At 40.1% G+C, this 14624-nt stretch overlaps 1 protein-coding gene across 1 annotated transcript in view; it reads right to left on the reverse strand.

Moving 5' to 3' along the window:
- Positions 1-14624, reverse strand: part of mmp17a (matrix metallopeptidase 17a) — a 75997-nt gene that overhangs the window by 7907 nt on the left and 53466 nt on the right. Inside the window, exons 4-8 of the mRNA XM_034896992.1 lie at positions 10819-11105; positions 3414-3590; positions 2797-2899; positions 799-881; positions 4-102 (exon numbers count right to left, since the gene is read on the reverse strand). Coding sequence (XP_034752883.1) covers positions 4-102; positions 799-881; positions 2797-2899; positions 3414-3590; positions 10819-11105 — 749 coding nt within the window. The remainder of the gene's footprint in view (positions 1-3; positions 103-798; positions 882-2796; positions 2900-3413; positions 3591-10818; positions 11106-14624) is intronic.

Below are 14624 nucleotides of genomic sequence, written 5' to 3' on the forward strand. Positions count from 1 at the left end.
CACTGTCCAGATTGGGTGGGAGGCCCCTCCAGAAGCGATGGATCTGAGCGGGACGCAGAGACACCAGGTGCTTCTCTCGAGTTAGTCGCCAAAAGTACTTCCCTTTGACAGACAGGAACAGGTTAGAGATTAGAATGTCTTTACAATATCCTATAGGAGTCTGTGAAAAGTAATGCTGTGTTCAGTCCAACACAGTGTGCTGTGTATTGCAGGTCCTACCCGTCCTTCACATCCATAGGGCTAATAGCTGAACTAAAGGTCCAACAATTACCATTAAAGTCAATTCAAATGTCTATTTAAATGCTTTAAATTATAATTGTGTTACCTTTTAGGCTTGTGCTTAGAAGGAGGGGTGTAACTAAGTAGCAGGAGGGGAGAAACAATAGCCAATAAACATCATGTACTGTTATGTTTTAAGAAATTATTTTTCAATATGACTATATTTAACATGTTTGGGCTAACAAAAGCTCTCCTACCCCGCTGGCCAATAAGCCAAAAAAGATCAATTTCAAGCTGAGGAGATAACAAGTATGCAGCAACAGTCCGGGTCCTAAAGGACCATTTTGTTTAGACAGCGGAATATGTGATGGGGTATAAGCCTGTGATACGAGCCCTGGGAGCCACACATGACTTGGCATTCTATTGATCTCTGGAGCCACCACTCTGCCCAGCACATCTCTTACTCTTTCACTTTATCTCCTCTCCATTCAACCCCTTTTTCTCTCTCACAGCCCCTCTCTACTTATCTATCTGTATGTCAGTCTCTCTTGTTCACTTTCTCCATTTAGGCCTGAATACCTTTGAAAAAGAAGGCCTCCCCTCGTATTTGGGCGACGGCGTCAAAGTGACTGGTGCATCTGTCTGGGGCATCTTGTGTCAGCCTGAGAGAGGAAAGTTGGAGAGAGAAAAGTTTTGTTTGTTCGGAAAGAAAAGGAAGAAATTACATTTAAATTGATATTCTGAAAATAGAGTGCTTGCGGCTACATGCGTACCTACATACTCTTTACATAAAACAACCTCACTTATTGTAAGGTATGCAGTTCAAATAAAAACACCCAAACCAATTAAACCATTTGTATAAAAAAACAATTGTGGGATAATTGCACCCACCTACTGAGAGAGTTTGACTGTGTGCAAGAATGTGCACGCATTTCCTTCGAATAAATAGGCTAAACATTATGTGAAATGCTATCACGCTGACACGATGGGGTCCCCCAGTTCATTTATCCTCTGGGCTAATAAGTGATTTAAAACAGTGACGTGACCGGCCTGCCAAAGATGAAGCCATTAGGATCACAGGGCTGCCACTGTGAGTGGGAGGCTGCCAGCCCTCACATTATCAACAAAGATCTCCATTCAGAGGTCTATTCACACGAAATCGCTGCCTAGTGGTCAGCAATTGTGACCCTTGTCGAGCTTAATCCAGCTTTTCTAAGCATCCCGACCAGATGGAGGTGCTGCAAAATGAGTAATGAGGGCAGTGGAAGGCCAGCACCAGTGAGAGAAAGAGGCATACTGTATGCCTGTTTTGTTTAGAACTGCTGTATGGTCTTTGCATTTCCAAAACTTTTGGTATCGACAGTTATAAGGGCCGATTGAAAAATTAAAATTAAAATTAAAATGTTCATTCATGATTCATGTAATAAAAACGGACGGTCAACCATGGTTTAAGTTTTGGAGTTGCATAGTTTGTCCATCAGAGAGCAATCTATAACGTCCCTGTTGGCATCATAAATTTTTTTTTTTGTTATTGTGTTTTTGTTCAAAAGACTTTAACTTTCATATCTTAAGTTTGTATTTTTATATCTGAGAACTTTAATATATTTATATGTTCCTTTGTTCTGTTAAATAAATCTAATTATTATATATATATACATATACTGTATATCGACCGATATATCAGAATATTGGATTTTTAAATATTTGTATCGGTTGGACTCTACTTTGTGTGTGTATGCAATGCATGGACGTTGTAGTTGCATTGGGTGTAGTTGTCAGTGTAGTTTAAAACACAGTTTGATAGCTTCCAAAAAGAGCTGCCCTCTCTTGATCCTATTAATTCGAGAGACTAGTTAACTCACTTACAGAGCAACCAGCCTCCGTTTATGCTTGTTAATAATTAACAGCATGTGCAACATGTGCTGTGCAGTCTCACTGACAGGCTGCACTGCTGGGCATATACCGTGGGTCTGTTGGTCTGTCAAAGTGAGATTTCTTAAAACTACTGAACAGATTGCAGTTGATATTAATGGTCCTTAGCTGATGATTGCCACCTTCACATCAAGTTGTCAATTGGACCTTGTTTTACATTTTCCAATGACCCCAATAATAGTGATAACATAAAGTATTAATTCAATCTACAGATCTCTATAAAAAAGGAAATATCTCTCCATTCCTGTAGTAGTTAAGTCTTGTTCCAGTAACCCCTTTTCTCATCAGGTTGCCCTGGTTCCCCAGCAACTGACCCGGACCTTGTTAACCCGGGCAACGTCCGAGCTGGTACTCTTGTATTTGCGGTTTCACTCATGCCTTTGGTAGGCCAGTAGCATTAAGGACCTGGCCTAAGGGTCCACTTGGATACCCCCGCCCTGACCGGGAATCAAACCTGTACCGAAGTCAGTGGCATTAACCACTGAGCTATATATATGTATATATATATACACACACTACTTCTGACAGTTTTGACTTTTACATTATGTCTCTCGGTAATGGATGGATAAATAGGATGGATGATTGACAACCAGAATAGTTGAGTTCATTGTGTGGCATTAATAGGCCAACAGATCTTCTACTTACAGGAGAGTGGATCTGTTTTCAGGAAGGTCCAGCAGGACAGGAGGTTCAGCCGTCTGGGAGGGGTTGCCTGGTCGGATTGTGTGGGACACTGAGTCTCTAACACCTATAGAGGAAATGGGATAGCTCTTCAAACAATTCACCTGCTAATCCAAAAACTAACTTATAGACAGTCTGCTGATTTTGATTTGTTGGCTCAGTTCCTCCTCTTTTTTATAATGCATTAATTTCATTGCACCACGGTATGACATAAAATCTACAGTAGTTTAGACTTAGTATCTGTGTTAATTTATCTCCCTCCTTCACAGTCCTGGCCTTCAGCAATCTTTCCTGCATTTCATTCTAGTCTTCATGATCATTAGTCTCTTCCCCCGCACACTGCTGCTCTCTATATCAGTCAGTGGTGTGATAAGGTCATATGGCATAAAGAGGTCCAATTAACTCAATCCGTGCTTTCATTAATCAATAACCTTGCTCTACATAGCAATTGTGTGCGCGCGCGCGCACACACACACACACACACACACACACACACACACACACACACACACACACAGACACAGACACAGACACAGACAGACAGACAGACAGACAAGCAAAAGGATGTAGAGCTACTGTACCATAGAGCTGCCAGACGCGGACCTTGTCTTCATAAGGTAGGTCGTATTTCAGAGGGTCTCCTACCGGTCCCTGGTAGTATGGTCTCATGATGGACTCTATGGCTGAGGTGTGCACCAGGCCGATGGCGTGACCAAACTCATGGACTGCAACTGCAAACAGATCCATCCCATGAGAGTCTGAAAGAGACAGGGGAGAGAGAGAGAGAGAGAGAGAGAGAGAGAGAGAGAGAGAGAGAGAGAGAGAGAGAGAGAGAGAGAGACGACACATTTAAATCATCACCAGGCTTTTTTTATTTTTTTTACAATTTGTTTTTTATCTAATATCGAAATATTGAACTCCTTACTCGCTAAAATGTTCAAACTGTCAAAAAAGTGATTGGATGCCTTTGATTACGGGTTTAAAGTAACTTTATTTAATATTGTTTGTGTTGTTTGAGTTGTTTTAACCTATTCAGCTACACTAGTGCAATGCATTTTATCGACCTCACACTCAACACTGCCTTGTAGAAAAACTGTATGGAAAGCAAAAAACTGAAAAATGAACTTTTTTGTTTTAGTTAGAGATTTTCAGGACCAAATTAAATCTGTAGGAAAAAGACTTGGACACATTCCCAAAGAAGCAAATGGGCGTGGCTTATTTAGATAGATTCTGCCAAATTGCACCACATTTGACATTGCATGTCTTTGGGTCCCCAGCAATACACCTGACAAGACATACACCCGTGTGCATTAGAGCTGATCAACAGTTCCCAAAGTATGCAAATGACAGAGATTCCTTGCTTTATTGTTAGATGTAAAAGTTATTCTATGCCGCATTAGGCAATTTGTTCCAAAAACATGTTCTTCTAAACTGGAGTTATTTAGGTGAGCAGTCAATTCAATTGAAGAAACAGCTACAGATTGCTGCACACAGCTTATTTTACTTCCCTACAATCATTGTTGTCCAGCATAGTAGTAAATGACTTAACAAGAAAACACTCAAAATTTTAGGCACCGCTTCTCTTTCCTTGCTCTCAAGGTTTCAAAATAAATCAGCAGCCTTCTCAGGCAGTGACAGGAAACAACAGACAGAGAATCAAGAGATGCAAATATTTTTTATAGGACATAATGAGAGATTCATAATAAAAGTGTCACAAAACAGGCATTATTGTTACCCGTGACTATGACTATAAATCGTCAGTTATTTTTATTTTAACCGCTATAATCTCAGCTTCAGCTTTTACAGAGATCACCTTCCGGCTTAGAGTTTGTGACTTTTGTCGAACCAACACAGCCCTGTTTGCATGTTTATCTCTTTTTATGAGTGAACTCCATAGGTTGCAAGTTAAGAGGCATGACAGACAGCTCTGGTGGCTGTGAGTGCTGTTAGGCATGTGGTGTAGTGAGATAACTATGGTAATACTGCCTGAGCTCCTGGCCTGCCAATCAAAACCTGAGTGCGGAAAGACACCTAAAGACGCTGCAGGCTATTAAAGCACATTTCCCTCGATGTTCAACTAAAAAAGAAAAGGCAAAGCCTCCAAAAACTCCTTGTCTGGCTCTGCTAAGCAAGACAAAACCTGGGGTTTAGAGATTTAGATTTGCAAAAATGTGAGTGCTAGCGTGTCGAGCCAAGCTAGCTTAGAATTCCTTGGTGGCTAGGCTGAAGTCTGCATTCTGTTAACCTTATGTTGGCCTCAGCATGGGAACACCTCAGTGCTGTGCTCTGTCAAAAGACAAAGGACAATTGGAGACATGCACTTGTGTTTACAACACCTGGGGTATTCCAAAGCCAAATGCCAATTCTAATCTAAAGGAGCACATGGCACAGAGAGGAAAGGTGGATAAAAGGAGGGATTGAGGGGGAGAGAACAGGGACTCAGAACAAAGTAGGTACCATGTCATCGTATTTACAGTCCATCTGAGGTTGACAGAAAGAAATCCTAATGCCTGTGGACAAAGTCAGAGCAGAGAGATCTGGGTGGATGAGTGGGACTCATTGAGTTAGACATCCGTAGTAGAAAGACAGAGAGCAGGAAAGAGAGAGAAGGCAGAGTAAACACACAGAAGCAGATTGATATTACTGCATAATCAGTAACATATATCCAACTAAAACCGTTGTACGATATTGTTTTAAAAATGGTATTACTTTGACGCACAGTAAAGACAATGGGGTACCTCTACCTTGGACAGAGCATGATATTTCCACAATGCTACAAACAGCCTGCAGCATTTAAACTTTAAAAGTTTAATAAGGACAGTATACCATATGGTAGATGGAAAGATGCAAGAGCACAACTAGCCAAGGGCTATTCTTTTCATTTGATGTGAATCACTGTGCCTTGCATTACCTAGTGCCTCTCAAGAGTCAATATTTTTATCAGGACATTTGAGGTATATAATACCTTTTTAGATGTTCAAAGCAGGGGAAGAAACATGCTAAAGACGATGGGAGAATTGACTCTTTATGTCATTTTTTCATGTTTGTGAAATTAACAAAGGATGATCATACAGCAATTGCAGAACCCCCCCCTGTGCAGTTTAAATCACAGTTCTGAAAATAAGTTGGTCTTTCAGCATTTAAATGTTTAGACAAAGCTTAATATGAGGAAAGTTGCATGCAAACACAGTCACTCTCCATTTTGCAGTGACATGAGATGAGAGATGGCAGTTTCAACCGACAGTCATCGATAAAGAACATCGGTTCTAAGTCTAACATAGTGCAACTGGCCGAGGATAAACATTAAGCGGTATCATTTCCAATGGAAGAGTTGCTCAAGCAGAAGAATTGCTGTAGCGGTTGATCTTTTTTTGTGAGACTGAAATTATTTCACAAGCTCCCTAAAAATCAATTCTAGTAATATCTGCAGCCCCAGTTGACCCACATATTTCCTTCCAACTTTTTTACCCTGAAAGTGAGGATGCCATTACCCATACTATATTCTAGATCATTGGAAAGTACAGTAAAGGCTTATTTGTAATCCATGCTCGAGTACAGCCTTAAGCCTTACTTCCTCTAACCCTTAAATCGCTAAAACTCATATGGCAGGCTGATCATGATATTAATAATTCTGGGGGGGGATTAGACTTCAATCCTGGAAATATATGAAAAAGGTGCCCAGACTAAATGAAAATTACACTTCTGCAATTTTAAATATTAATCACAGTTTTATAAATGTTTATTGAACTCAATCTAGGCCCCGAGAAGGGAAACTACAATTAAAGCACGAGTCTTGAACTCTTATTTATGTTAGGTGTTACAGTAACTTCGATTTGGAAATCAGAGAACGTTGCCCACAATATGTAATAAGTAATGTAATACTTTTATGTTAAATGAACCTCTCAGTGCTCTCTGGTGGCCAAACTGTGTAATGGCAGCCTTGCTTCCAAATGATCTCAATCATGTAATGGAAGACTGTATTTAACACAACAATATGTGTTCACTCATAACACATATTAGCATAAACAATTTAGAGCAGCCAAATAATTAAATAGGATTAATTGTAGCAGTTTTCTGCTATTGTAACTCATTAGAACTGTGTTGTTCCCACTACATAGCTATTATTATACCATGGCTTGGTTTGCTGTAATCAACATTCTTCCAAATATGCAATACAATGTACAGAATGTTTTCAATGCTGTATTTTGGCATGTCTATACTGCTAAGTTGTTACTTAGGGAAATAGGCAGATAATTGGCTTATAATATCCCACATCACAATGCTTTGGTCAGACTCTGTTATTGACTTTTCAGCTGGTTTGAAGCCTATGAGTTTGGAGACACTTCCTCTTTCTGTGATTTTGGCCTTCCCAGGAAAAAAGCTATTATGTCATGTCAAAAATTAATTGAGAGGAATGTAAGTCTTCATCGACTTCTTTTGTGAATACTTAGTGTTTCAAATTAGGCAAGTTGGCAGCTCTAGAGCAACAATCCTCCAAGCTACTGAACCGACTGGATGGCAGCTATACAAAACAGGAGATGTGGGACTGCCACATCAAGGGTCCAGACTGAATTAATACATTTTAGTTTGCAACAATGAGCAACAATCAACATGCACGCGCATCTGGCTCAAAACCATCGATGGGTAAACACTGAGGAAGACGAGAGGATGCAACCTGTTGCTTTTCCTGAACCAGACTCTTTTTTTTTTAGGATCTAGTATCAATCACCTGTTTTTCATTGTCTAGTATTATAAAAGTACGCAAAATTCACCAAAACTGTCTCAATATGAAATAACAATTTTAACATGTCTTTGAAACTGCTATAATCAATATTTTCATATTAACTTAATAATAATTGAGTGATTCTGAATGAAACCACATAGAGTGTATCCTCAAGGTCTAACACAGGTGTTGACTGTATTTCCTTCCTTCTGTATTGTTACAGTTAGTAGGAAGGTGTATCACATCACCCATTTACATAGTTTTGGTTTTTTACGGGCCACAACTTTACCGTTTTGTAACACTTCCAATGCTCACTTCATTCTGGTTTTTAGCTGGAGCGGGCAACTGTTTTCAGCAAACAAGTTCTAAAAATCCACTGTGTGCTACCCGCCCAGCACACTGACAAATTTAGAAAACTATCTTAGTGGAAAATTTATCTAAAAGATGTATCTACAAAGGACAGTACATTTTGGATTTGCATTCATCCGGGAGCGTAAAATGTGACTTTGAAGGAATGATAACGCTGCTCTGTGTTTTCAGGATGTGTAAGTACACAACTGTTTCCTAACAGGTTCGCCATATCAACTTTCCTAACATCATGATCATCATGATGTCAATCTTGTGTTTACAGGTTAGTTCTGCACTGCCCTCAAGTGCACAACATTTACGTTGGTTTAGAGTTTATTGGGTAGCTATTATCCTTTCTAGTTTATTAGAAAGAAAGAGAATATTTTAAATTGTGTAATTAGCAAGAATCTTGGCCTTGAGGTAAGTCTTGAATTGCTAAATGTGTTTGAGTAGACTGTCTTAAAGGAAAGACTATAACAAATATTGCAAGGGCAAAAGGAAAGGAGGGATCAATATCTTGTTTTTGTGGGGTACAAATAATGTTGTCCCTGGTACGGTAGCTTTATCTAAAATCACATAAAGCCTAATTATGTATTAATATAATGTTACAAAATCAAAGCCAGCAGTTTACATTGGCAATGTTGTTTTTTATTAGCATGGATTAGCCATAAGAAACAGAGGGCTTAAGTGCTATTACAGACTGCAGCCAAATGGGAAGAGGCAGATGCATGATTTACAAATAAAAAGTCTGATGTGTTTTATTTGATGTGCACTTTACCTTTCATTGAGTGAATGAAGGCACCTTGAAAGCAGGAACATCTAACAAGGTACGATGATTCACAGCCAGCACCTGTTCACTCTCACTCCCAGTGAAGGCTGTCTTACGCCATTTACAACACCATGGCTGTCTTCCATCTGACAATTTCATTTATGACTGGAAACAATTCTTCGCGCAGATCATTTTCTTTGTTTAATCTCTCAGTTTAAATCATTGTTGAACAATTTGAATAGAGCACTAGATTGGGGTCAGGACAAGAACCCACCTCTGATCCCTCCCTCCTTCCGCGCCTTGCTCCCATTAACCCCCTATGTGTGAAGATGATTCTGTTAACTACTACAGCATCATGCCATCATGTCCTGCCCCTGCTGCGGCCTGCAGTGAGGTCTAATTGGAGCGGATTAAGTTGCTGTAACATATGGTTCCCAGCTTTAAGAGGGCAAAAGTAAAAGAATGGAAATGAACAGAGGTCCTGGCTGCATCATAGACTCAGCAGCTGGTGCAGCTAGTGTCATCTACACCCCCGCTACAAGCTTTAAGCTCCATCTAGGGGGAGTAGGAGAGGATAGTGAGCCTGTAACACCCAAGGAGCTTATTCTTTTTCAGCCTGAGGTTTTATACACAATCATGAGAGGAGCATGCGTCATGAAGAAGTTTGTTATCTGTCTAAAGGCAAGTGATCATCATGGTATTGCACACATAAGCATCAGTGCCTGTTCAGCATGGGCTATATAAGTTATAACTTCACCAGCTGTGGAACGGATCCTGATAGTGGTGGCCGTGCAACCACAGGTGTGAACCTGTGCAAAAAACTGTAGCAGAGACTTTACTTTCAAAGGCGATTTATTGAGGCTGTAAGGAGCGAGCAGCCAAAGCATGCTGATGTTCTACCAGGCAATCCTATTCAGCATCATTAGATGCAGAATTACAGCATGGTTTGGCAACCTAACAAAAATCTGACTTGCCAGCATGTACAAAACAGCTATAAAAAGGTACCAGGGAAGACGGAATATGAGCCCATACAGAGCCTGTAAGGGCAGGCAGTCATGGAACAAGCAACGAAAATCATTACAGAGTCTCAACATCCCCTCATCTGTGAATATGAACCTCTGCCATCCAGAAGAAGACTGTGTGCCAACGTGCAAATCAAACCGCTTGAAGCTATCGTTTGTTCCAGCCTCCATTGAGCTGCTGAACTCTAATGCTAAACCTTAGTGCAATAGAGCAATGTGCAATAAATACACAAGCACTTTAATTCTTACTTCTTACAGAAGTAAAGAGTGTGTCCACAGCCCTGAAAATCTCATCACTGTGTCATTGTGCCCAAATCACTTTTTTATCGATTGTCATTGGAGGAGCCGTTAGTTGACATCACAGATAATAGTGCTACTTTGAGGTCTAGCAGAGACATATTCCTTGGAGCTTTTTATTGCTAAAAATCAAAGGAAATATTTTATAATCACTCAAAACATGTTGCTTTTGTCCTTTTTCTTTCTCCCCAATCACCTGTTTACAAATGTGAAGCCCTCAATTCTTGTGGAAACCCCATGGCTTACTTGAACAATTAAGTGGGATCCACATAAGTAAGTATTGCTAAAAAAAATAGTTCAGAGCTATCAGAGGCGTATTAGAGTAGATTGTTTGCTATGACAGTTGAAGGAAATTAAAAGGACACCATCTATGCCTCCTAATAAGCTTGTGATAACAACCACTGCTTTAATTACTTCTCTGAGTCCTGTGTCTGAATCCATTCTATGTTATATTCATACTAACATGTTAATATGAATTAAAGAATTAGGTGCCTGAACAAAGAGTAGAAGCACAACTTGGCTCCAAGATGCATTCAGTGTTTCAGTTTTGTTTGTAGACGATTTAGTGAACATGGACATTCAAAACAGTTTACAGGCTCTTTTTTCCTTTTCTTTACGATTCCTCGACACTGACTGTTTCAATCTCATTTTATAGTACTCTGGGAGTCTCTAAGAACTGCGTGTTTCCTAGAATACCAGTCCATATCCATTCTCCCCCAATCATCCATCTTCTACCCTTCTTTTGATTCTAACACACACCAACTTTCCGTATTTAACATGCATATTCACATGCATGCATACACACTTTGACACTAACAGTTCCTCACCTGGAGATCTGAAGGTCCAGGCCTCATCATCATCAAAGTGTGTATCCCCAGCTGTGAACCTCTCTCCGGGGAAAAATGCATGCGCCACGGTGCCGCCTGGCCCATCAAAGGGATATCCATCATTGTGGTCGGCCTTAGTGAAGTCGATTTGAATGTCTGCGTCACTGCCGGCCACCTCATGGAAGTTTAGTGGGGCGATGTCACTCCAGACCTTTAGGGCGTAGTACATCAGGGCTCGAACAGTGTCCCTGCCCAGTAAGGCTGAGTCCTTAGGAAAGGTCCTCACTCTAAGAATAAAGGAAGGAGGCAAGTATGTTACATGAGAGAGGAACGAAAGGGAAGATGTGGAGATTATTAGGAGCCGTATTTTCCCTCTTAGGCCCGTTTTAGCAGTTTTCAGCAAATTCACTTTTCTAAATAGACACTATCTTTACACTGAAGCAAAACATTTTCTGTACATACCAATTATTTAAAGTTATATACCTATCTTTAACCCCTTTTAGTTACATTGTCCAAGTGTTACTGGAATTTATGGAAAATTGTTTTTTCATCCCCAAACTCAATCTTTAAACTGCCCTTTCCAGCCAAACTAGCAAAAAGCGTGTCTTCTTTCAGATATTTTTAATAGTTTATAGAAGGGGCCTTCAACGTTTTTTTTTTTTAAACCAAGGACCCTTTAACTGAAAAAGAGACAGAGCAGGAACCCCCTACTACATAGTGTATACAAATTTGTTTATTAAACTCAGACAACAATAGTGTGTAGGGTGGCCTAGAGCCTTCATACATACCTTTTTTGGATAGTATCCTAAGCCATAAAAAAGCCTAACGATTGTTTGCATGATTTTATAAATCATGTTTTAAAGGTAAACATACATGTGCCACAGTGAATCCTCAAGAGGAACTGTATCTGTGTCTGTATTGTTAAGAATTTGGTGCCCTTTGTAGAAATGTATTTAAATGGGAATGGGGTGACAATTTGCCTCGCTCACCATCTTAGGCTCACCGACTCAGGTTTTGAGTGGAATAATTGTTCCTGTAAGTATATTTTACTGATATCTTCTGACTCAAAGCAACTTTGGCCACCAGCTACATTTCAGACCTTTCATCCACACATGAGCCAGTGCAGCAGCTGTTTCAGCGACTCCACTTGTAGCAGAGACCTTTACTGTCAAAGTCAAACTTCTGAACACCTGCCAGAGGAGCTCACACCAGCGAAGTCTCTTTAATCTCTCAAATCACTTTTCAAGGCACACTCATACAAGTCAGCTCGTTCTGTTTCATCTTTCAGTTTTGTTCTCATTCATCACTGTTTTTAATCTACTCTTCAATGTTCAGTGATCATCTTAGTACACATATACACACTATCACAGTATATACGCACTATATACAGCCAGGTAGACAGACAGTTATTCTTTCCATTCCTTAATTTTCTTCTTTTTGGAATGAAGTCAACCCTATTTCACCTTGTGAGGCCATATGATGTATGTGTATACAGCATATCATTGATTTTCTTTTAGAGCTCCAAGCCCTATAAGTGTGAACACATTTTCTTCCTTGTTCCCTTCCGTTTTCTGCGTTAGTGGCTATAATAAAAGAATACTGGACTTAGATTCAAAACAGAAACATGACTCCAAATGCATGCTAATTGTACTGTGTGGATGCTGGATGTGTAAATAGGTGATAGTATGTCAGCATTGTGTAAGAAAGATTAAAGAGGAGTTTTATAAACACTCTTTTAGGATTCAGTATATGCATGCAAAAAAACAGTGAAGTTAAGAGTTTGGGCATAATCAGCCTTTTGTTATAAAAACAGAAACAGTCACCTCTCTCCATAGTTTCTGCCTAAATAAGCTGGTACATTCTCCTGCTCCCCACTGCAGTCAACACATGAGCTGCCTGTTCTGCCGTTACCGCTGTATCTTTAACACACCCAGTGATGCGAATGAGTTTCATTAATGCGGCTAATTAATGTATTAATTAGAAAATATGTCTACGTCAACATGTTGTCACAAAACACATGGGCGGCATTAGCAACTTCAGCTTGAAGCAATAAGGTGGTAGCAGTTTGAAGAGGAGTTTTTACCTCATTAAGATTAAAATGTATGCAGCTAGTCACTCTAAAATCTAATTAGATTGCCTATTCTGTGGGGAGAACTAGGTGTGCGGTGAGTATGATTTTGTTCTTAGGTTGATTTGTTCACACAAAATGTACTACACAGTCCCTTATTCATACTGTCTGACCCTCACTGCAAACCACAGTTAGCCAAGGTCAGTGCAAATGGCTCAACCTCCAAGGACAACTCTTATTAGACCTAATTCAGACGGACGAGGTTGGGCGATTGTGTACGTCTATGTGTTTGTGTGTTTGGGAGAGATAAAGATGGAGAGGCAGAGTGCATGGGTTTGTCACTGTGCGAGTATGTATGTGCATCCATTATGTGTGTCAGATTGTGAGTGTGTGTGTGTGTGTGTGTGTGTGTGTGTGTGTGTGTGTGTGTGAGTAATTGACGGTAAGTCAGCCAAGGGGAGAATATTCCTGCCCTGCATCTCAGATGAAGTGAGCAGCCCAGGGGAAGTGCATTTCTTTACATAAGGACACTTTAGATGTATAGTAAATAAACCAGGTGTCATATCCCTGTGGTCCCTCCTTTACATTTGGTTAACCTCAACGATTATGGCTGGGATCTTGTCAGTTTGTCAATATTACACCTTGATTTTAACAGCCTTATTGATTATGTTTTAATTAAGCGACCGACCTGCACTCATAGCTGATGCTTAAATAAACTGTTTGCCCAGTATTTAGTTTTGTATTGTGTTCCTCCTGATAACAATATTTACAATTGAGCTATATGTGAACTAAGCAGATATATTTACCATGTGTCAAACTTCTTTATTATCTTATTTTACTTGACACAATAAGATATTTATTTCAGGGAGTAATCAATGGAATTAATACTGTATGTCATGACCAAAATATGACAACAATGTTCCTCAAGGATATATTTGACAAAGACAAGTCAAGACTGAGATTATGATGACATCAAAATGCATCAAAATGCAAAACACATAAACAAGATTAAATTATCCTTCCAGTAATGACTTATTTCAGGTATGACTAGTTGCCTGGCAACATTACTTTGATGACAACACTCCAGAAGGTCACTGCATCTGGCCAAGAAGTACTTTTAGCACGTAACTCTTCATAAAACCTCAGCTTTCTCAGTTTTTGTACAGTTTATACAACTAAATGTAATGTGAGAGTTAGTGAGATTTAGAGATGCTGGTATAGTGTGTGGATGGGGTCCGGCTCTGCTTTCAGACTTTATGCTAAGCTAAGCTAATTGCATGCTGGCTCTTGCTTCATAGCTTCATCTCGTCTATCTTTCAACAAGAAAATTATTAACCGGGGCGACCTCTTAGCCGGTAGAGTGTTTTATTTACAATCCATCCATTTTCGTCCACTTGTCCGGTGTGTGGTTGCGGGGGAGGCAGCTCCAGAGGGGGACCCCAAACTTCGCTGTCCCGAGGGACACCTCCCTAGGGCGCCGCCAAGTGGCATCCTTAACAGATACCTGAACCATCTATCCTCCTTTTGATGCAAAGGAGCAGCGGCTCTACTCCGAGCTCCTCACGGATAACTGTGCTTCTCACCCTTTCTCTAAAGGTGCTGACTTGAGTCTGTTTGGTGTGTTCCGTGCCGTTGTCAGTCGGAGGAGCCGTCGGCCTTCATTTGGGCTGTTGAATTGGAAGGTGGGCAGTCGGACTCAATGGTCAATCTGACAAAAACAAAAATCTTCAAAACTGAC

The sequence above is a fragment of the Etheostoma cragini genome, chromosome 16 (assembly GCF_013103735.1).
Source record: "Etheostoma cragini isolate CJK2018 chromosome 16, CSU_Ecrag_1.0, whole genome shotgun sequence".
NCBI lineage: Eukaryota > Metazoa > Chordata > Actinopteri > Perciformes > Percidae > Etheostoma > Etheostoma cragini.